This window comes from Tauraco erythrolophus, chromosome 4, assembly GCF_009769465.1.
Source record: "Tauraco erythrolophus isolate bTauEry1 chromosome 4, bTauEry1.pri, whole genome shotgun sequence".
Taxonomy (NCBI): domain Eukaryota; kingdom Metazoa; phylum Chordata; class Aves; order Musophagiformes; family Musophagidae; genus Tauraco; species Tauraco erythrolophus.
In genome coordinates this window covers 74266521-74287901 of record NC_141468.1, presented here as the reverse complement: position 1 = coordinate 74287901, position 21381 = coordinate 74266521, and the positions used below count along the sequence as shown (strand labels likewise).

Here is a 21381-nt window from a genome sequence, read left to right as displayed (position 1 = left end):
GCACTTCGGAAGCATTTTAGATCTTAACTGGCCAAGCCCCATGACAACTCTTTGCATTTTGGTAGTCTAGCTTTCCAAATGAAGAAGTGGGACAGAAAGAGGGGCCTTTTTTTAAAAGTTGCACTGGTGGAGCCTAGGAGAAGGATTTGAATATAATCCTATGTTTTTCCTCCAGATCGTGTTGCCTTTATGCAGAAATGACGAGAAAAACACATCATGCCCCTCTCCTGCTTGACATACACCATCGTACCACATATTACGCTTTATGGGTAGCATGGAACAATTTTGTTAATTAACAACAAAAAAGAGAGCTTCAGTTCCTAAAGAGCTAGTTGGTAGCAGACATACAAGTCTTCTGAACTCCTCCAGCATCGTTTTCCCACTAAAGGCTCAAGTACTGTCCTATAGTCAGAGCTGGCTTGCCTGATGCTGCCAGTGATAATGCATCTGTCCCTGGGTGTTTGGAAACCAGCTGCTGATTTGCGTTCACTGGCCCCTTTGCTGTTTGCCCAACTGCGCTAAGGCGTTTTCGGTGTGGGAGTGAGAACGATTCTGTCCGCCCTGCAGAAAGCAGGGATAAATGAGAGGTCTGTCTTTACCCGCTTCTCGCCTCGTCACCCTGCCTGCCAGGCAGCCAGGCGTAAAGGATGGAGTGCCTGGCTGAAATGGAACAAAAAGTTAGACGAAACTTACTGTGAACGCTGTTTCCGTCATACGTGCTGTCGTGTGGCTGCGTCCTCATATCGAAACTAAAACGGAACAGCAGCTCTCAGTGGTGCTGTACATCACACTTCACATTGGATTTGTGTCTTCAGGTTGTTCCAAAATGAGTCAAGGTGAAAACGGCCTACAGTATGTTATACTTCACGTTTCAGATGTATCTGTTACATACACTGTACATAGCAACTCATACTGTAAAACGTGTACTCTGTCTTCCAAAGCAAAGAAGGAGATGCTGAGCATGATTGCTTTGCAAGATTCAAGGCTGGCTACGTCTCTTCAAAAAACAAAGTTGTAGCTCTACCAGAAGTTTGTGGTTGGATGCAAATATTGCTGGCTGTGTAGTTTTATGTGCAGAAGGTTACAGTAGGTGAGCAGAGCACTCTGTTTTCTAACTTCAGGGCCTGACCATGCTTAAATTTCCTGAGGCTCTCACTGTCAAAAAAGAAGTGAACTCTTCAGAGACCATCAGCTTAAACTTCTCTTCAAGAGACCAATACATTCTGCTGCATATGTGTGTGTGCGTGTGTGTATGCGTGTAAGTGCCTGAATATGTGTAAATGATTTTACTGGCTACTCGAAGGTGTAGAAGAAGGTGTAAATTACCCCATCGTCCTCTCTTTGTTGTACTTGGTTTTGCTGCACAAGAATAGAAAGCAACAGGAGTGGATTTCTTCTGCAGTCTGGATGGTTATCAGCTTGTGCCCTGGAGCATGAGAATTGATCACTCTCACCATTTATAAGGTAGCTAGTGTAACAGGTGTTACAAACGGGACTTCAGGAGAGGAATAAGCAGCAGAAGTAGATAATCTATTAAGACACCAGCACACCAGCCTGCGGCATTAGAAAGGTGAGCACGAGTTTTGCTCCCTGTTTAATGCATATGAAGCTGTCAGATTATAAACGTGTCTATAAATTATTCTATTTCACTCTGGTGGAAGCTGACAGAAGACAGACTAGAGAATACACTGGATCTTGCAGACGGGTTCTGGTGGTTTACATGGCTTTGTCTAACCTGCTTTCAGCTATTGAGTTCAAGAAGTTTTTATTGTTGTTTATTTTGACACTACGCAGATAGGGAGACCAAGGTTGGGAATGCTTGCCAGGTTTCAGCCAGTGGAGCAGTGGCAGAGATGGGAGCAGAACAAGGTCCAACTCCCAGGTCAAAATTCACCCTCTGAAGTTGATGGCGACAGTGGCCACCAAGAGGGCAGACTGGGAGAAAGGCAGCATCCCCCGTGTCTGGTTCACACCTACTGAAAGCAGCAAAGCCTTCCCACTGATTTCAGCAGTCTATTCAGCAGGCAAAATTCTGTCCTCATTTTGTAACACAGCACTCATTTTTCTCACTTTATTCTGCTTGGTAAATATCTTTGTTAGTTGAAGACAATGCTGTTAGCTTTCATAGAGAATAAAACTGGAGAGATAAAAAGAGCCCATTTTCCTCCACCGTGAGCAGGACAATAAAAGAGAAGATGGAGAGGGGAAAATAAGAAACAGTATCCAAAAAAGAAAAATTGTATAAGCAGGATTAGTTTTTCTTTCATGGAGAGTATAGGAAAGCATTTTCAGGACCTACTGATAGCTATGTATGCTGTGCTGCAAAATCCCTTCAGCTGCAAAGCCAACCTTCTCGTGCCCTTGTTTTCACAAAACCAACTGTTTCTTTTTAAGAAAGGTTAAAGAAGGTGGGATACAAGTTTAGTAAATACTGTACTGCACATGAAAGAATTATTTTTCGAACGGCTGTTTCTGAAGCACGTTCAACAACACCGATCTGCACCCCCAGTAAAGCCTCCTGTGACTTGAACTGGTTCAGCCTCACAAAGCAAATGGGCATGCACTGGAGGCAGGCAACTAAAGAAAGGTTTTTTGAGAAACGAACTTCCCAGGAAGGCAGCAGGGCAGGGAGGGACGGAAATGAGAGCAGAGGCAATCTATCTAGGGAAAAGCAGTTGACTTATTTTATGGCACTTTGTATCTTCCAAACACAAGGTAAGTATTTAATTGTGGTATCACCCCATGGTGGAGAGATGTGGCGCATCCACCCACTCACTTTAGCGATAGCCAAACTGAATTAGAAAGCTGCTTGCTGATTCTCAGTAACTAGAAGCCAAGTGGTCCTAGGTCATACTACTTTGGGGCATTTCTTACGAGCTTCAGAGGTGCTGCTGTAACCCACCAAAGACCTGATTTGCAGTGTGAAGCATTGCATCTATTTCAAAGTTGCCAGCACAGCACACGTGGCTTGTCCCAGTCTGTGTAGCTTGTTTGGCTGTTTTGGGTCTAGCACCAATCAGTTTAAACCTCTCTTTAGACATAGTACTTTTGTATTAGGTGAATGGAATGCAAAAGTACACTGTCACCGGGACATGGGAAATGATGATCTGTGCTTGTACAGGGTGTGATTTATTTGTTATGTTGTTATCTATAAGGAAGCATGCACATCATGTGAAGTTATCGTGTAGCTCTGCCCGTGTTGGCCTGATTTTCCCAGTGATGTTTTGTTTTGTTTCGTGCCTCAACTTGTGAAGTGCACATCAGAAGTCCACTTAGATTTCCGCATGACAGTGCTCCTTTGGGCAACTTATTACTTGCATGGCAAAGAGGGAGGGAAAAGAAACCACACATGAGCATTTCAAGCACTACTCAGATGGTCTTTAAACCCTTTCATAAGTTGTGGTCTGGCTGCATCACGTCTCGGTTCTTTCTCTTTTAGCTGCGATCAATGTGCATGCTGCCCAGCAGCAGCCTGAGGTCTGGAGCTTGTTTTTTGCAGGAATAACCCCATATTCAGCAAAAGACAAACCTCACTCTAGCATTTTAGATGACGGTTTGCATGTCTTTAAGCAGATCTACACTTCACCCCAGTCTCTTCAAAAAGAAAGGTCCTACAGAAAACTCTGACCCCAGTAATCAGACCCTAATTCAATAGGGGGAAGAGAATTTAAGTCCTTCATAAATAAATAATTGCTACTTCTCGATTCTGTGTGGTACATAATACAGTGCTACAGGGGCAGTTGAAAGCCAATGGAAATTCTCACTGCTGCCATGCAGACGTCCCTTCCTTAGGTCAGCTCTGACCCTTTCTCAGGCTCGATCTCAATTCCTTTTCCGACCGAGATTCAGTTCTGTATGCAGCTGTGGGTCTGGGACTTTCCAAAGCCGCTGTCTGGGAATCTGGCATAGCAGCAGAATGTAATTCACTGCATGTGACCTCTTGCTGAAACAGAAGAAAGGGTTGCCTATCTGTTAAAGAAGTAAAAACCAAAACAAAACAGAGCTGTACAACTCTCCCAGGTTTCTTTTAGTGCTTGGTAGGAGGAGGGTAATCAGATCTCAGAAAGTGGTGTGCCAGGAAGGAAATGTCTTCCCATGTGCAGCACACAATCAGCCAGGTGCAATATGAGGAAGGGAGGTTTGTCTTCCTCTGAAGCATAAGGTATTAGCCCCTGCCAGAGGCTGTGTACCAGAGATCTGATCAGATACGGCAAATTTTATGTTCCTATGCACAGTGTGAAGCCTTCATAGCTCTCATTTCTATGCAACACATTGTAGCAAGTCAAACAATGAGTCATCTCACAAGGGGGAAAAGGAAAGAAGGCTTTTATCTCCCAGTGGATTGGAGATAATCTCTCTACCTGGGTATAAACAGCTCTTCACCATGCTACCTTCTCTCCAGGGGAAGGAAGCTATTTTAAATTTGTCTATAAAACAGATACTGAATTATCACACCTCCCAAGCCTTACTGCCTGGGCCCAATAAAGGTAGCAGGCAAAAGGTCTTTGGCTTTCATGGTAACGTAGTTGGGCTCCTGTGAGTAAACACAATAGTCTAGGCTGTATATGCTGTGGGAGTTGGCTGGGAGAAAGGGAGTGCTAGATTCTCCTTGGAGCCCTAGCAAATCTGTGCTCAAACTGAACACACCTGCTGTTTTACTATAAAATGGCATACCACCCTTACATGGACAGAGTTACACTGGTAATATTTTATCACTATACAGAGTACACGAGCTAAACCAGTGCTAAAGGTGCCACAGTCTCAGCACTTACTTTCCTCTCCAGTGTGGGAATAGCATCTGCTATCGCAATGGCATCTGCAGGAGAGGTGGGCCAGTCGGAATATGCCTTTCTCAACCATACTCGCACTGATAACCACTTACAGACACCCTGTTACAGAGGCTACATTAAGCAGCCCTTCTTTACAGACCCCAGCCACGTAGAGGGAAGTATGGCTGTAGCTCTCTTGCATCTGACTGCTTTTCATTGGTCTTGGTTGATGGCTTTACAAGGGGCAAAGAGAGAGCAGGCCACTCTTCTATGACAGAATGCACGCTGAGGATGGATGGGGCCAAGGACTTTGCCTCCTGCCTGTTCTGCACCTCAGAAGTTGCAGCTGAAGGAAAATCCCATTTCACAGTGGAGACCTGGAATGAAATAACATCCTAGAAACTTTTTTCAGGATGCTAAGGCAGTTCTTGTTTCTCAGCATGTCATAGATAAACCAAGGTGCCTAAACTAATGAAATATTTCACAGTCTGGTGCTTCAAGTAATTCTGCATCAATGTGACATTCCTCTCCTACATCTTCCCCCTGAGACTTTGCACATTGTGGTGTGGGGAGAAAGGAGGGTTCACTGATGTTTGCCTATATTCTCATGTCTTGTCTCAGTTTGGTAACACAGTCGTGGTCTCTTCCTGCCACAGGTTTGCAGCCGGTTTACTGGAGCAGGGATGATGTGGCACAGTGGCTCAGGTGGGCGGAGAAGGAGTTTTCCTTGAGGCCGATTGAGAGCAACACTTTTGAGATGAACGGCAAGGCTCTGCTGCTCCTGACCAAAGAGGACTTTCGATACAGGTCTCCTCATTCAGGTGAGGATTATTTACAGAGGGTATGATTGAAAAGAGAGAGGAAGCTGCAATGAAATCTGGAGAGAGTCAGAGAAGGAAACGGTCACATTTGTTGAGGTGGACTGGGCAAGGGGAGGAGAGGGAGAACAGAAACACTTGCATGAGGCACGGACAAAAAGTACAAGGAGGGAATTAAATCCTGATACACCTGAGTTGTAGGCAAATTTGAATGCAAATCCAAACCCAAACCCCAACATCCAGCCTGTTTCTAGACTCCCTGCAGAAGTCCCAGAAAGCAAGCTTCTCTAGCAGCACTTTGTGACTTCCAGCTCTTCCCTGTAAAGACTTATCTTTTCACAGACCCAACTACAGCAGCAAGTTAATCAAGTGCTCCAGCCTCTTTAAGAAGCCCATATTAGCATTTTGCCTCACAGTTGGCTTGGCTGACGTGCTGCTAAAAGTGACTGCAGAACTCCTCCCTGGGGGACCTTTCCTCTATTTAACAGCCCCTGTGGGCCTTGCTTTACTTTGCCATATTCTCTCACATGCTCAAGTCCAGCCCAAGGCACAGCACAGACAGGTGTGTGCGTCAGTCTGCCTATTGCTCAAATTATGTCTTCATTTTTTCATGAAGAAGATTTAGAAATGTGTATATTGCCTGCCTGTATTTATATCCCCTGCGGTCTGTCTGCACCACTGTTAGAGTCAGAGCCTCAGCCCTCCTTTGTCAAGGATGTTTAACTAAATATGAGTTATTGGTTCTAAATAAGAGTTGTGAGCTTTTCTTTTGTGACCATACAAGGTACTCCTGTTCAATATAAAAGCTCGTAATGCAGTCACCATAGGTGATCAAAGAGTTTGGACCAAGAGGTGACAGAATTGCTGTGAGGAGGCTTCCAGTGCAAGGCTCACTAGGTGCAACAGTACAGCTGGTGTTGCTTGGATCCAGCTGATAAACAAGCCATGGCACTACTGCTGCATCGAGCTGCTTGGCAGCTCCCTTGAATGCACGCCCACAACCATCCTCCTGCAGGTTTAGTGTATACAAAGTTTTTTAAGCATGTGCTTCAAATCCAGGACTAATTTTGTATGGAAGGAGATGCCAAACATTAATGTCTATTGCCAGCATAATACAGTAGTGAAAACCGATGCCTAGAAATGGTTTTTTTTTCCTTAATTCTGATACACCACTTGGAATCATTTCATTAAAAAATTAGCCCTGCTTAAGGCAACAGGAGTATTGAAAATGGAGATGTGAGCAAGGACTGTAAGGGACACCTTTATGTATCGTGTCCTCTTATCATCCCAATGCCTTGCTGCCTACAAGTTATGCCCCTGCTCTTCCCCTTGTGTGCTGTGAGGGTACTTGAAATGAGTAGGATTAAAATGTTTGTAGGCTGGAAATAGTGTTCCCAGAGGTGATCCTCTGGCTTGCAAATTCTTACTTTATAGAGAAGGTTAAGCTCTTATTTACTTAAATTGGAAATGGAATAGACAAACTAAAGGCCTCCTCCCTCACTTTTTTTCTTCTCCTTCTTTCCAGGTATTCCCCACTAATAATAAACCTTTTAGAGGATATCTGAGTCAGTCCCTAAAAATGTGGATGACTGTAGGTAAAGGGACATTACCTCAACATTTCCCAGAAATTAACTATACATGAAATTTAAGAACTATGATGAAATAATGCTTGCCATTGAGGCATTAAGTTTCTCAACAGTGTAGCTACATAAAAGCCGTATCTTTTCCCCTCATGGTTAAACTGGGAGAACTGCATCCACTCCCCCTGGCAGTCCTAGCAATAAAGTGGGCTCACAGCTCCACAGCTATTCTCCTATTTAGGGCTGGCCAGGGAAGGGAGGCAGCAGAGGAGAGAGAGAGAGTGGAAAACGCTTTTCACCTTCTTAACTGGCGTTACTGCATCTGGGTGGTGCAGAAGCATAACTGTTTTGTTAGGTAAAAAAAAGACAGACAGCTTTATGGACGTTTTCACTAGTCTGTCAGGCCAAATCAAAAGAGGTACAAATTTGCTACCTTATTGCTTGGAGTGTTACAGCACTAGTTATGATTACGCGACTATTGCATTCAAAGATGCAAATTATGTGGTAAAATCACGTTTTAGCCTTTCATGTACTAAACATGGAAAAGGTAGTTGGGTTCTCGAGGCTTTGTTTTTAATTAGATTTTCAGGTATTGCAATCACCTTTTAAAAATGCCCTAAAGTCACTGCTGAGACAGTAAAAGCAGCCAAGATGCTAAAAATAAAGGAAGCTGAACTATGGAAAGCAGGATGGCTTTAACTGTTTCACACTAAGACACTGAACTTGCCTACAAATAGAGCACTGGCAGTTTGTAAAGACAAGGGACAAACGGCACACAGCTTACAGTCTCGTAGAAAACAATTACTAAAAAAACTCCACACACTTGAGAAAACTCTCCCAGAAAATCCAAGGTTTCCTAAGTGAAACTTCACTAAGTTTCTTTTCAGATAATGGGTTGTTGATGCAACCTGTTCCTTTGTAATTTGAGCAATGACAAACAGAAGAGAACACTCAGAATTAAAAGTCAAGAGACTTCCTACCCCGTGTTGTACGTTTGCACTTGGAAATGTGCAACCAGTTACATCAGACAAAACGTGCAAGTACCTAGGTGTTTCATGTAGATGTTGTTGGAGGAAGGGCATCAGTACAAGATGTAATACATAAAAACCCACAAAATAAGCAGGTAGTCCATTGGTCTCCTAGATATTGATGTGATATGTTCCACTGAGGAAAGATATAACAATTCTGGTGCCAGGGAATGGAAGGGGGGGATGCGAGGAACAGCCTGCCTGCAGCCCAAAAAGAAACAAGTATCTGGATCGATTCACACAAGAACATGTCAGCTTGGTGCAGTGCAGTTCACTGCAGGCAGTTCTGTGGAAGAGCGATACAACAGCAACTCACAGACTACATTCACCCATGCAGAGCACCAAGTCCACTGCATTTTGTTCCGTAGTCTGCATCATGTCTGTGGTCTAATATTGCCTGTTGCAGTGAGCTCGATACGTTTTCTAATAGCTAGAAATAACTAGCTTTGGGATTCCATTTGGGCTTTTCAGGAGTCCAACCCATGACACCAGGAGTGATGTACAGAAGTTCCTAAGGCACCTATAGCACACGAGTGTCTCCAGTTGTTGTCACTACAGCAAGGGTGTTCAGGGTAGTTAAATCTCTCAGTTCTCTTCAAGTCTTTGAGTCCATCCCAAAGTAACTTCTGAAAGTGAGAGTTCTTCTTCCTATGGATTTCCTAGAATGACGGATCTTAGCACACTGCCTCTGGCCTTGTGGCACCAGTGTTGCCTGGAGAGGCTTTACAGCATCATCTGTCTCCTCCACCCATAAAGCCTAAATTGTTCCATAATTAAAGAGCATCATCTCTGCTCCCAGCAATTCACTGCCTAAATCATGGGCTCTACATTTAAGAGTTCTGTGTCCTGAGGTGTCTATCTGAAAACTGAGGCTGTGAGAAGGTGGGACACTGAACTAACTACTGCTTGTAAAGGTTTGGAGCTCTTGGATGGGCAGTCACGTAGCCTGAATAAACCTCTGTATTGGGGTAATAAAAGCCATGTCTTGTCATTCTCCCGTTTTTCCACAGTCACACACAGAGGTGTGCAGAGCAGCTTTTCTTTTTCTTTTTTTTCCTTCCAGGGAAGAACCTTGCAAAACAGTGAAATGTAGGATTTTACTGCAAGCATTTTTGGGTCTGAACATAGCACCCAGGAGCCATGAATTCATGCATCAGATGGCTAAATGAGTCTTCTCAGCAGTATGTAGGTTTTCATTTCCTTTTTCCTGCTGTTTGTCTTTCAGGTGATGTTTTGTATGAACTCCTTCAGCATATCCTGAAGCAAAGGAAAGCTCGTATGCTCTTCACACCTTTCTTCCACCCCGGGAACTCTATCCATGCTCAGCCAGAGGTCATATTACACCAGAATCATGATGAAGGTAACTCTGTCTCATTCTTATGGGAGCTGCCATTATAGAGGGGAGTAGGATAAGGCTGTGAAGAATTATGTCGTTTTCTTGCTCCAAAGTTACTTAATTAAAGCTACTGTCCTCCCTTTGTCTCATAGTTTTAGAACAAGCAACTGTTCTAGAGAGTCAACCGTCCATTCTCCATTTATCTTCTGTTATTTTGTCCTGTTTCCAAAGCCTGCTTAAAATCTATGCCAGATGCAGATTTAAAAATACCAGAAAGTTTTATTGACCTCATTGATGCGTTTTTCCTCACTCCCAATTAGGTAGACAAAGATGCTTCATGGACTTTTAGTATCCTGGAGATGCAACTAGACGCATCTGCAACTGTTCTGCAGTTGTTTGCAGAGCAAGGGAGAAGGCAGCCTCAGAGAGGAACATCTAACTCAAAGTCACTTCAACTGACAGTCTGTCATTGCATCATGCCAGCGTTCTTAGCACTGAGCCCATCATGTTGCTGAGCTTTTGAGCTGATTGGGCAATTCACGTTGAGAGAAGGTTTTTTCTACAGGTTTTCTCTCATTTTTAGTATCAGAATTACTTGCTTAGGTTATTAGTGTAGCCTTCCAGTAGTGTCCACACATACCATGCCTGTCGGAGGTGGTGAAGAATGAATAGATATGTTTGTGGAATTGCAGATTTGGGCTTCTTCTACTCGTTATTAGTACAGATCAAAATGTAAGTCTGCTTCTTTTGATGGAAGATTGAGCTTTTATTTTCTTTAAATATATACACACTAAAGTACTTCTTGGTTTTCTCCAATAATAGAAAAATATAAAGCCTAAGCCTTTTAAAAGGTCTTTTCCCTTAAAGCATCAGGCAGAATTCCCTTTTTCAATTAAAAAAAAAAAAAGAATCTAGGAAAAAGTAGTGTTATTCCTTTTTTAAGTAAACAGGAGAAGAGAACAGAAGTCAGTTAGGATATCATCCTAGTCTCTGCAGAAAAAGATGCACAAATTATTTCAAGATTCAACGTGGAATCTCAAGAGAAGATTGAAGGGTACTGTCAGACCCGTACAAGTTGCCCATGGCCAGCCTGAGCAAGTCAGAATCAAAAGGCACCAGCAAAACTCTGAGGCTAAGCCAAGAGCAGGACAGCAGCAGGGGGGATAAGGACACTCTAAAGTGTTTCCACGCAGCTGTGTAAATATTTCAGGTTAGAAGAAGGTGCTACAGGTCAGGATGAGGTTGAAATGGCAGAGTTGTGCAAGAGGCAGTTGCCTAGTGAGTTACGATAGGCACTTTCCAGAGACCATTATTAAAATCTCCATTTTTTCCTGAAGCTTGGCAATCACCCACAAGTGTTCCCTTTCTAAATTTCAAACAGAAATATTAACTGGCCTCTCAGATGCCCCTACATGAAAGATATGGAGAAACTTTCACTCTAGAGAGGATTTCACAGAGATGTTGAGTTGGCCTTTCACGTCCATCACTTAAAACCCAAGTCCTTTGCAATCTAGTCCAACTTCTGTCAGAGCACAGGATGATTAAGAAACAACTTTGATTTCTTCCTCCCAATACTCTGGCTGCTGATAGTGCCACTGTTTTGGCTTAGAGAACTCTGTGCTATTACTTAAAACTTTTCTTTATAATGACAAAAATTAGCTCTTGTTTTGCTGTGAGAGGAACTTCAAAACAAGCAAAAGAAGCTACAGCTTGCCTGCCACAAGACTCTGAGCAATCAGAAAACCTCTATGCCAAAAATTTATAGGCAGGTGAATTTATTTATTGATGTATTTTGACGTTCCTTCTTTCTTCCTCCTGTTTCACAGAGTCCCTTGGGAGAAACTAGCACAATTAATATTACCATTTTCCCTCAGCAGAACACAACTTAGTAAAAAAGGATAATGAATGTGAGAAGCAGAACTTAACCCTGCCTAACTCATAAACTGTGACAGGGCCAAGCGTTACTTCAGCACAAGTTCAAGTGGTTAAACTTCATAGGTGATGGAGTCCCTCCTTACTGCAGTGATCTTTTTTCATTTTCTTCTGCTGGCTGTTTTGCCCATTTCCTAACAGACTATATCCTTATGATCCTGCTTCTAAATGCTTTCCTTTTAAGTTAATTAATCTAGAATCAGATGAGACCAACATTTACATCTAGTGGCTTTTTACTAGCTTAAGCAAAGTGGGTTTGACTGTTTGAAGTCAGTTGACAGCAGTTCAGGGTATCTCCAAGATGCATTGGCATTGGCTTGGAATCTGCACTGTGGACATCGGTCTCTGTCCCTGTAGAGGGATGAGCAATGGAGAGTAAATTACCTACATCTCCAGTGGTCCTTCTGACTCAGCACTGAGTCATTTGATGGGATGCCATACAGGAAGCTTACACTGTCATTCCCTGCGCTTCTTTTATGGGTAAGCAGAGAGTGCCAATCTTGGGGATCGTCACGCCAGCAATTGCTCACTCCTAGAGTGAGTGCAGCCCCACCCATCCCTATACAGATCAGATAGGTCAGCAATTTTCCTGGGAGCTGAAGTCCCTTTTGCAGCTTTCCCTTCAAGAAAAGAGTGTTGGTCACTCAAAATGAAGAGCCAGACTGATGAGTGTATCTTTTCCTGCAGGAAACGATATATCATATGTGCTCAACGTACAGTCATCAGATGCACCAAAGAATGAATGTGCTGAGGATTTTATTCTGTTCAGGGTCATTCATGTCAGTGGAACTGCTTGGAGCTGAGTTTGAATTGGTTTATGGTAAACAGCAAATTCAGCCATGAGGGGGTTCTTTAGTTAAGTATTTCGAGAGAAGATCTTGGAGGAAAATGAACACTAGTCTGTATCCATTTGTGTTTTTTCCTCTTGGTGCTTTTTAGAGAGTTCCTTGGTCCCTACCTTCTCTCCACCCTGTTCTGGTTCAGGATCACCGTGGCTTGTTAGCAGACAGATAGGTCTGCTTCTGTTCGGAGCTTGTCAGAGCCAACTAATGTTTGCAAAGAGCTTGGTGGAAAGCACAGCAAGGCATTCCTTTCTACTTTCAAGAAAGCTGCTCTCCACAGCCAAGATACTTCAAATAAGTAGGACAAACAATACAATATTCTGGTCTATATTTACAGGCCAAGAATGAGCACAGTGCATTTGAATGTACAATGATGGGGGTGGATGGTCTGTAGAAGATAGGACACCAAGTAGAATTGAGGGGTTGGTTTCTTTCTATTGTGGCAAAGAAAGGAGACTTTAAGAAAAGACAGCCACAGAGGTAGGTGCGGTTGAAAATTAATTCCTCTTTGATCTTCACGTCATTTGGGCTATCCCACATTAGCTGGCCACATTGTATTTAAAACTGTTTAGGTTTAAACAGGAAAAATATATAGCTCTGGAGTTTCATGTCCTCCAGCTGTTTCATTGTGAGTACTGTAAATAGGTCTACAAATGTATTTTTCTTGTCGGAGACCACAAGCGTGTTAAATAAGTGTTCTGAAGCCATGTAGTTTCTACTAAAATTTCAGATTTTCCTGTAGACTTTAGCATCCTTGTATAGATGATCAGCCCATTGAGTAGGCAAAAGGGTCGGTGCTATGTCATTGCCTGGCACTATGTTTTCTCAGGACTAAAGGTTTTCCTGTTCAGACCTTTCACTGGGTAAGTGCTGATGCCTCTCCTGATGCCTGCCTGGGTTCCAGGGCAGCGGGAGCCCCTGGATCTTCACCTCGACAGGATCTTCAGCGAGTATCGCTGCCTTGACGAGAGAGCAAGAGACTCGTTAAAGAGTATCAGAGCAAATGGAGTGAACAAACAGGCAGCCACAAATAGGCAGCTACTTGTTTCGGTTGTTGACATGTACCCAGCAGTTTCCTTCTCTTATCGTTCAAGGCTTTCAACAAACAGAACTGAAATTTGATCTTTGTTTTTCAGATAAAAACCTGTTAGTCACTGCGCTCTGGTGATATTTTCTTCTTTGTCAGTAATTTCCCAAGTCAAAATTGATCACCTTAGCTAAGCTGAAAGTTTGCACTCTTTACGTCAAGCATTTCATTTTGTGAGAGAATTGTTAGCATGTAAAGACACTGCCCTAGAGCCGTGATTTATGCCCCCCTTACTGTTAAGGATCACAGGTGGGGAAGTATGCACTTGCAAAAGTGATGTTAGAAGTCCTCCTGCCAAAGAAATTTAAGTGCTTATATGGGACAACCCATCAGTAGATAGGACAGACTAAATAAAACAAGGTGAAAATATCCTTATGAAGATGTTACATGCTCTTAAAATCAAGGCAGGAATAAAATTTAGCTAGTGTTTCACAAAGAGCTTCCTACCAGTGGGTTTTTTTGGATAACCTAATCCATATCGCAGGCTAAGATATTCTCCACCTTGACTCAGACCTCTACCATCTAAAACTTGTCACCCAATATTTTCCTGGAGACATTTTCCTTTTTACCTCTGCCCTTTACTTTGCAGTGCTCATCATGATACAATAACAGGAACCACATGTAGAGACATGAATGGGAGGAGAGAAGTTTCAAAGCACTTGCACAGAAACACAGTTAGTACAGCTGAATCAGATCTTCCTTTCTTCACGTCTGTTCCAGTCCGCTTCTCAAAATGGAATTTCTCTTAACGCGTTTCCCCAGGAACTACCATTACGTAGTGGTGGAGGGAGATTGTTTTCATGATACTGATTTCATTCTGTGTAATAATAATTACCTGCATTTATATGGCGTTTTTCTGGGCATCTGTAGGTCACATAAATAAAAACATTTCCAAGGCGACAGCAGTACCCAGTAAGCCCAGCTAGCAGTTTGACAATTATATCCTACACCTTGATCACAATACAGACAATCTGTATTTTTTTTTTTCCACAGATAGCTTTGTCCAGAGACCTTCAAGACCATCCACAGAAACAGTCCACCACAACCCCCCAACCATTGAACTGTTGCATCGCTCTAGATCACCCATCACCAACAACCACCGTCCATCACCAGATCCCGATCAGCGGCCACTGAAGTCCCCTATGGACAACACTATCCGTCGTCTCTCCCCAGCCGACAGGGTGCCGGGGACAAGGCATCAGCAAGAGAACAACCACCAGGAGCCCTATCCTCTCTCAGTGTCCCCAATAGAAAACAACCACTGCCCTCCTCCTTCTGAGGTGCTCCAGAAGCCCTCCAGCCCTCGCCAGGAGAACACCAGGGTCATCCAGCTGATGCCCAGCCCTATCATGCATCCTTTGATACTGAACCCCAGGCACTCCGATTTCAAACCAGCAAGGTTGTCTGAGGATGGGCTGCACAGGGAGGTAAAGCCAATTAACCTGTCCCACCGAGAAGAGTTAGCTTATATGAACCACATCATGGTGTCTGTATCCCCCCCTGAGGACCATGCAATGCCAATTGGAAGAATAGCAGGTAAGTGACATTGTCTAGGCTACAACAAAGTTGATGCTCTTCATTCATAACTAACCACACTGTGTATTGAGAGCTTCTCGTTTCCTTTTGCTGCTCTGTGACCTCAAAGAGTTTACCGGCATTCTGCAAGTTTCACCACATTTGTGGTTTAGACAGTTAAATATGATTAAACCAGTTTCGTGGCAGGTACGCAAAGGTGCAGAGTGACTTGCTTGTGACCACAGAATGTGTAATTGGTATTGAAACAGTTGTGTTCTGACACTCACTGCCTCTCTACCCACTAGCAATCCATTTGTTTCCCAAGATACCTATCTCCAAAGCCCTGTCCTGCAAAGAGGTAATTTTCCAAGAGTTGCATTCACGTTAGTGTCTAGTCTTATGGAAAAGAAAAAACCCTCCGCCAATGGCCTTTGAGATAATGTGGTGAGATGGCGAGACTAATGAAATATCAACTCGGAGTCCTACTTCGTAGGCTTTCCTGTGCTTCTCACACTAGGATTGTCCCTTTTCACAGGAATGAGGTTGCTTTTGTCCCACGCAAACCACAGGCATTGTCTCACTTTTGTTATCGTAAATAACTGACATCACAACAGCTGAATCAGGAAGCTGAGGTTACAGAAAATGTTTTTTGTACTTGAAAGGGAACTGTAAATAGATAGGGAGAGGGGGACGGGGAATCCAGCCACTTCAGAAATATGTTGAATGCCCCAGTAACCGATTTCTTTTGAGAGATGTAAATATGCACCACACCCAAAAACATTCCTTACATTTATGTCAGCAGTGAGCTAACGTGATGCCCAGCTCCTGTGGGGTATTACACATGTCCTCAGAGGTACATTTTAAAACACCTTCTTCTTTTTTGTCCTTACATGCCTTAAATTTGTTACAGATGTGGTGCTGTCTCAGCTTTAACGAGGAAGATTTTCTATTTTCCTAAGAATTACCGCTTTAAATTGAAAAGGTACATATCTCACTATCTAGTCAAACATCAGGCGCAACAAGGGCCATGATCCTTTCATGTAATAGAGGGGTGGGTTACAGAAATTAATCTTTTGACATTTTTGCCTGGATGGCATTTGTCTCTCTCCTTTTGATTTTTATTACTCACACTATTCTCAGCAAGGTAAGAAATACACTTAATGACAAAGATACCGTACTAATTGCATCACTGGAGATTTCCTTTCCATAAAGTACTACTGGAAGATCAGGCATGGAGTTACTTTTTATTTTTCAGAAGGAAACGTTGTCTAAGAATGAAGCCTAGACTGAAAAGAATATAAGAAAAAAATATGGGGGGTGGGTGTTGTTTTATTTTTTTTATTTAAACCCAGGAGTTGTTTTACCTAATCAGAAATCTTTGGTTTCTGCATGTTGCACACTGAATCCAGTGACACCAGCCCTGTAACTAGTACTCCCACGTCCTTTCAATCCTTATGTTGTTTGCAGGGCAACAGATCCCAAGACCATGGATATTTGGGCCTAACACAGCTGCTTGGCAAATAGGTGCAGCAGTTTAAAGTGTTATACACAGGCTATATTTGCATGCTTAGCTGCTTTCACCCGCAGTCTCGTGGCTTTGCTTAGACCCACCAGCATGGGTGGCATGTCTTGAAGAGCTGGTGAAGTACTTCATGCCAAAAGACCTGAGGTCTACTCAAGCATTCAGTTCAGATGAGGGCAGTGCTTTGTGGCCAAGAGTCAGGGGATTACACAGCTGGAGTCATTAGCATCGTAGATTTCTACTGATAAATCTGCCAGTGTACTTCCATCAGTGCCCCATGTCCATTAAATATCAATGCCAACAAGCCTCGCTTGCTGTACAGGCACAAGCTAGTGCTGTTCTGGTTCGGTTGTGAGGGCTCCTGAACTGTAGCTGGACCCTGTAAAGAGCTCACGGCCAATTTAAAGGTGACAAAACCCAGATTACTACTAAAAATGTAGGCAGCCCGTGTTTCATACCTGAAGTCAACTTTATCAGTGCTATTGAATTCAATAGCAGCATACTTAGGCCCCATAGAAAGAAAGTACATACATTTCTACCTGCTTCCCACCCATCTCACAGCCTTCCATTTAGAGCTCTTGCTATTAACTGATTTCATTTTAGGAGCATTTCTTTTTTCTATGTCAGCATAACTCTGTTTTCCACCTGAGTGTCCTTATCTTCACTGACACTGCTATAGTTTACATAGAGGCTTTTGACCAACCATGGCTCACCACTTCCATTTGAGAGAGACCATGAAAATTGTAACACTTGACTCTTAAACCGTGTATATACATCAATACAGATGTATTGTTAAAAAGAGCTTTTTAAAAATCACTGGCATTATTTCCATTTTATGGATGAGGAAGACTGATGGGTTGGGTAATGAAAAGGTTTACCAACAGTGGAGTGCCAGAGCTGAGTACTTACCTGTTTACACTGGTGAGAAGAGAGCCTTGACTTTCTACTGGCTTAACCATTTCTATGCAGGTGATTTTCAGGGGAGATAGTGATGAAGAGCATCTACCAGGGAAGCTTCGTGGGCTGCTGACCAAAACACTGGGCTGAGCTCCAAAACATGTTCTATTCCCAGCTCAGATATTTTAAATTGTAAAAGGAATTCTTCCTGGACTTAAGATACCTCACAGCCTCATAAACCTGTTTACTTGTAGATAGAGTCTGGTTTTAAATGCAGCATGCAATTACGTGGTGCCGAGAAAGAAAACAATGTTTTCACTTGCTGCTATCCTCAAATACTCTGTTTTAAGGAGGTCGATCAATAGAGCTCTGGACTTCCTGTCAGACAAAATAATGACCTCTACTCACTGGCTGACTAATCTTTCCTACCTTTTTATGTAATATCGTTTCTCAAAATATTAATTTTACTGGTAAAGCTCTTTCCCTTTTACAGCAAAGAATTTCAGGTTGAAGGTCTTATTCTCTTTTCCTCTAAGGCCATTTTACACTTCTCTAGCAAACCAAGAGGCATAAAGTATCTTTATGTTTCTCATTAAGGTCCCATATATTATTCATAAATGGCTAGAGTTGATTTTTAAAATTATGTTTCGCTATCTTCTCAACACAATATGCACAAGTCTTTTCCGTAGCTTTGTCAGAACTAGAGGTCATTGCGTTGGGATGATCCAAAGGCAGACTTGCATCCCCTGTAAATACACCAGACAAGGGTTAAGCTAACTAACTCCGGCATCAATAGTCATCTACCTATGACAGCATTTGAAAATACTAAAAATACCTCAGAAAGGGAGTTCAGCAGAGCGGTGCAATGGACAGTTTTCCCCACTGGAACTGCTAATTCAAAACAATAACAGTGTTTGTTGGTAGTCAGCTCCTAACTTGGACTCTAGCAAGCGGGCCGTTTATCTGGCTTACTTTTAGCTCTGAATTTTTCTAATAGTCCATCTTGATTCCCTCCAAAAAGTCTCTGAGGTTTTCACTCTGTGGGGAAAAAAAATACGTTTCTTTTTTTTTTTTTCCTATTTTTTCTTTTCTTTTAACGCAATTGCAGTTTCGATCAAGAGAGGAACCTGAAATAAGCTCTTCTGCAGAATGGAAATTCCACTCCCCATACACCTCTGACTGGGAGGGTTTTGTTATCAAACATTTTAGGACTTTGATATGTCATAAAAGGTACTTCCCCAAGGTAGAAGGAGAGGCAGGGGTTATTGCGTTGGCAGGCGTTCGTAGCGCATCATGGCTGAGGCATGCACTGCAGCCCTGGTGGAACCACAGCCATCAGAAACCTCCCTGCAGCCATCCTCTTCTGGCCCCAATGGCTCCGCTGTTGACTTCAACGAGGGCAGGTTTTCACCACAAAACTTTATTTAGGTGTCAAAAATGTCCTTTTTTCAGATATCCATGTCCACCTCAGCTTGTTAGCATGCAGGAAAATGGGAACTGACATTTTAGATCTCACTAGAAACCTGTCAGTTGCTTAAAAGAAGACACAGGAATCCCTGCAAGAGGCAGTTGTGGGATTACCTGACTGCAATAGGGTTGGTTTTGTCCTAACTTTTATCACACAGAGATTGGCTTAAGAAACATCCATATTAATCTAATGACATGCTGGTATTTGCCTCACTTGGGATTCAGTCACTTAAAATTCACTACTACAATTCTGATGTTTCTTGTGGGGGGAAATACATTGCTGAGCAGGTTCCTGAGACTTCCAGCTCCCAGTGTCTTTTTCTATACTGGCTCTCTGGGACTGAAAGACTTGTTCACTAATCCACAGCAAACATTGCCAGTGAAACTTTGGGATGCAGGCATAACTACCTCTTTCCTCGAGCATTGCCCAATACAGATACTCACCAAACGACTGCGTGAGTGTGAAAGGCAGAGTGCCATAAAGCAGTGGTAGGTGCAGCTGGACTCCCTGCAAGGTCTCCTGGTCCTGTTGGGAGTTGGGACCCAATAAAACCCACTGAGCTCTGAGTTCACCCTGTGCATGCCTGAGGCAGACCTATCCCATTTGTACAAGCAGCTTAGAAGGATGAATATTGCTATTCCTCCACGGAGCCCCACCCTGCCTGTTGCTTTTGATTCTGCTCTGCATTTGGGGGGGGAAAATGTAAAGGCAGATGAGTCTTGTGCCTGTTGTTGTCTGTTGGTATACTGTTCTTATCAGCTGGGTTACCTTAGCAACTGGGCCGTATCTGACTTTATGAGCTGCCAGGTTTGTTTCTTCCCCTTCAGGAGTCTAAGGAAAAATCAGGTGATGTTTAAACTGTTCAGAGGCACATTGTATACCGCTGTATTGGTTTGGCCCATAAAACTATTGACTGCTGTTGGAATGAGGACAGGCAAGATTCTTACCCTGCCAAAGTCGTGAAAGAGATCTCCCTCCAGCTTTGCTTCTGACTTGCCTCAGCTCCTTGGTGTGCCACACATCCTGGGAGTACAGGGGTGTACTGTGAACTCCGCAGACTTGTAGCAAGACACATATAAGCGACTTCTCAATAAAAACAGTCTGATAGACGAAACTGAAAATGCAGTCCCCTGTTAAGAGCACATCAGCTATGAATGACTCACATTCTACTAAAATCTACAAAACAGCCCTTACGATAGGCGTAGGTCATCTGCTAGCTCTGAGCATGGGGAGGTCTTCCACCCCGAAGCTCCATAAGGACAGTAGTTTGGTTGTTTTGTGTGGAGAGAGAGAGGTTGGCGGGAGGAAATGGATCAGGGATTCTCCTCCCCCTTTGTGTGAAAAGCTTAATCACTTCTCATAAACTTGCATAAGAGGGGAAATGACAGGAGGGGTTAATTGAGTGAATCTTTCACAAACATAGTGCTTAAAAAAAACTGCTAATAAACTACTAGTAATTTTTTTACTTTGGAATTGAGCTGGAAAGTTTCTTTTAAGGAGGGTAAGAAAAACAAACTCAGCTGATCAAGCTATTAGATTTGTAACACTAGACATTTAGACCTTAAACATCGCAAGTCACCACACTTCAAAACACAGCACCTTGGTCACCAGTGTCTCCTCAATTGATCTACTAGGACCAGAGCCCCAGTGCCTGCATTTGCTCCACATGTGTTGTTGATGTGACATTTACGATTGTGTCAAGTTGTGGAGTGATGTTTGTTTTTTTTCTAATTGATATACCAGGAAAATCCTTCGTGCAAATGCAGTTACACCACATTAGTTTATTTTCCTTTCTCTATAAAATAGCTGTACAGGCACAATTACAACGCAACAGCATATGCTGGGTGGTAGAGAGGGAGGGAGAGTGGGAAAGGAGGCAAAGAACAGTTATGCCTGTATAGTTAAAGGGGTTAAAAACCAACTAAGCACAACTTAGGAGTTAAAAGTTTTGCAGCAGCTGATACTGTTAGCCCTCACAGAAGGGATGCAGCTTCCTGTTCTATTACATTTTTAGTGTTGCAATATAGTAGTATCTATAGGCTCTATTGTGCTACAGTCCCTGCCCCAAGGAGTTTACTGTCCAAACAGACAAGGTAAATATAAAGAAAGGAAGGGCACGGAAAGGTGGAAGGTGTTTTCAAGAGTTGTTGGTGAGAGGTGTTGGAAAGAGAGAGCTATACTGCATAGAAAATAAAGTCACACTGTACAGTGTATCAGTAGACACCATCTGACCAGTCCCCCACTCAGAATTGTAACTTAAATTTACTTCCAGATTCTAGTGACTAATAACACTTTTTGTTCTGTTAGAATGCCTCACATTTACAGGTTCCATTTGTTAAAAAAAATGTATTATCCAATTTAAAATCGGAACAACCAATACCCTGCACTACTGATCTGCCTGGTATTTCCCTGTTTTTTTTTCTTCACTAAACATCTCATCATGACAGCAACCTGAGCTAGCCATAAACTCAAGAGGCCAGGTGCATAACTTACACTGAGGTATCTGTTGCTGCTTTTGTCTGTTGCAGCATTTAAAGCTAGCTGTAATGTTTCTGTGATGCAGCCACTTCTATGTCAATGTTGCAGT

General features: G+C 42.9%; 1 protein-coding gene across 2 annotated transcripts in view; it reads left to right on the top strand.

Annotated features, from left to right (window-relative positions):
* Positions 1 to 21381, top strand: part of ETV6 (ETS variant transcription factor 6) — a 143786-nt gene that overhangs the window by 103752 nt on the left and 18653 nt on the right. For both annotated transcript variants that reach the window (XM_086610489.1, XM_086610490.1), the window contains 3 exons: positions 5426 to 5590; positions 9421 to 9555; positions 14386 to 14928. In XM_086610489.1, the coding sequence (XP_086466615.1) occupies positions 5426 to 5590; positions 9421 to 9555; positions 14386 to 14928 (843 nt within the window). The remainder of the gene's footprint in view (positions 1 to 5425; positions 5591 to 9420; positions 9556 to 14385; positions 14929 to 21381) is intronic.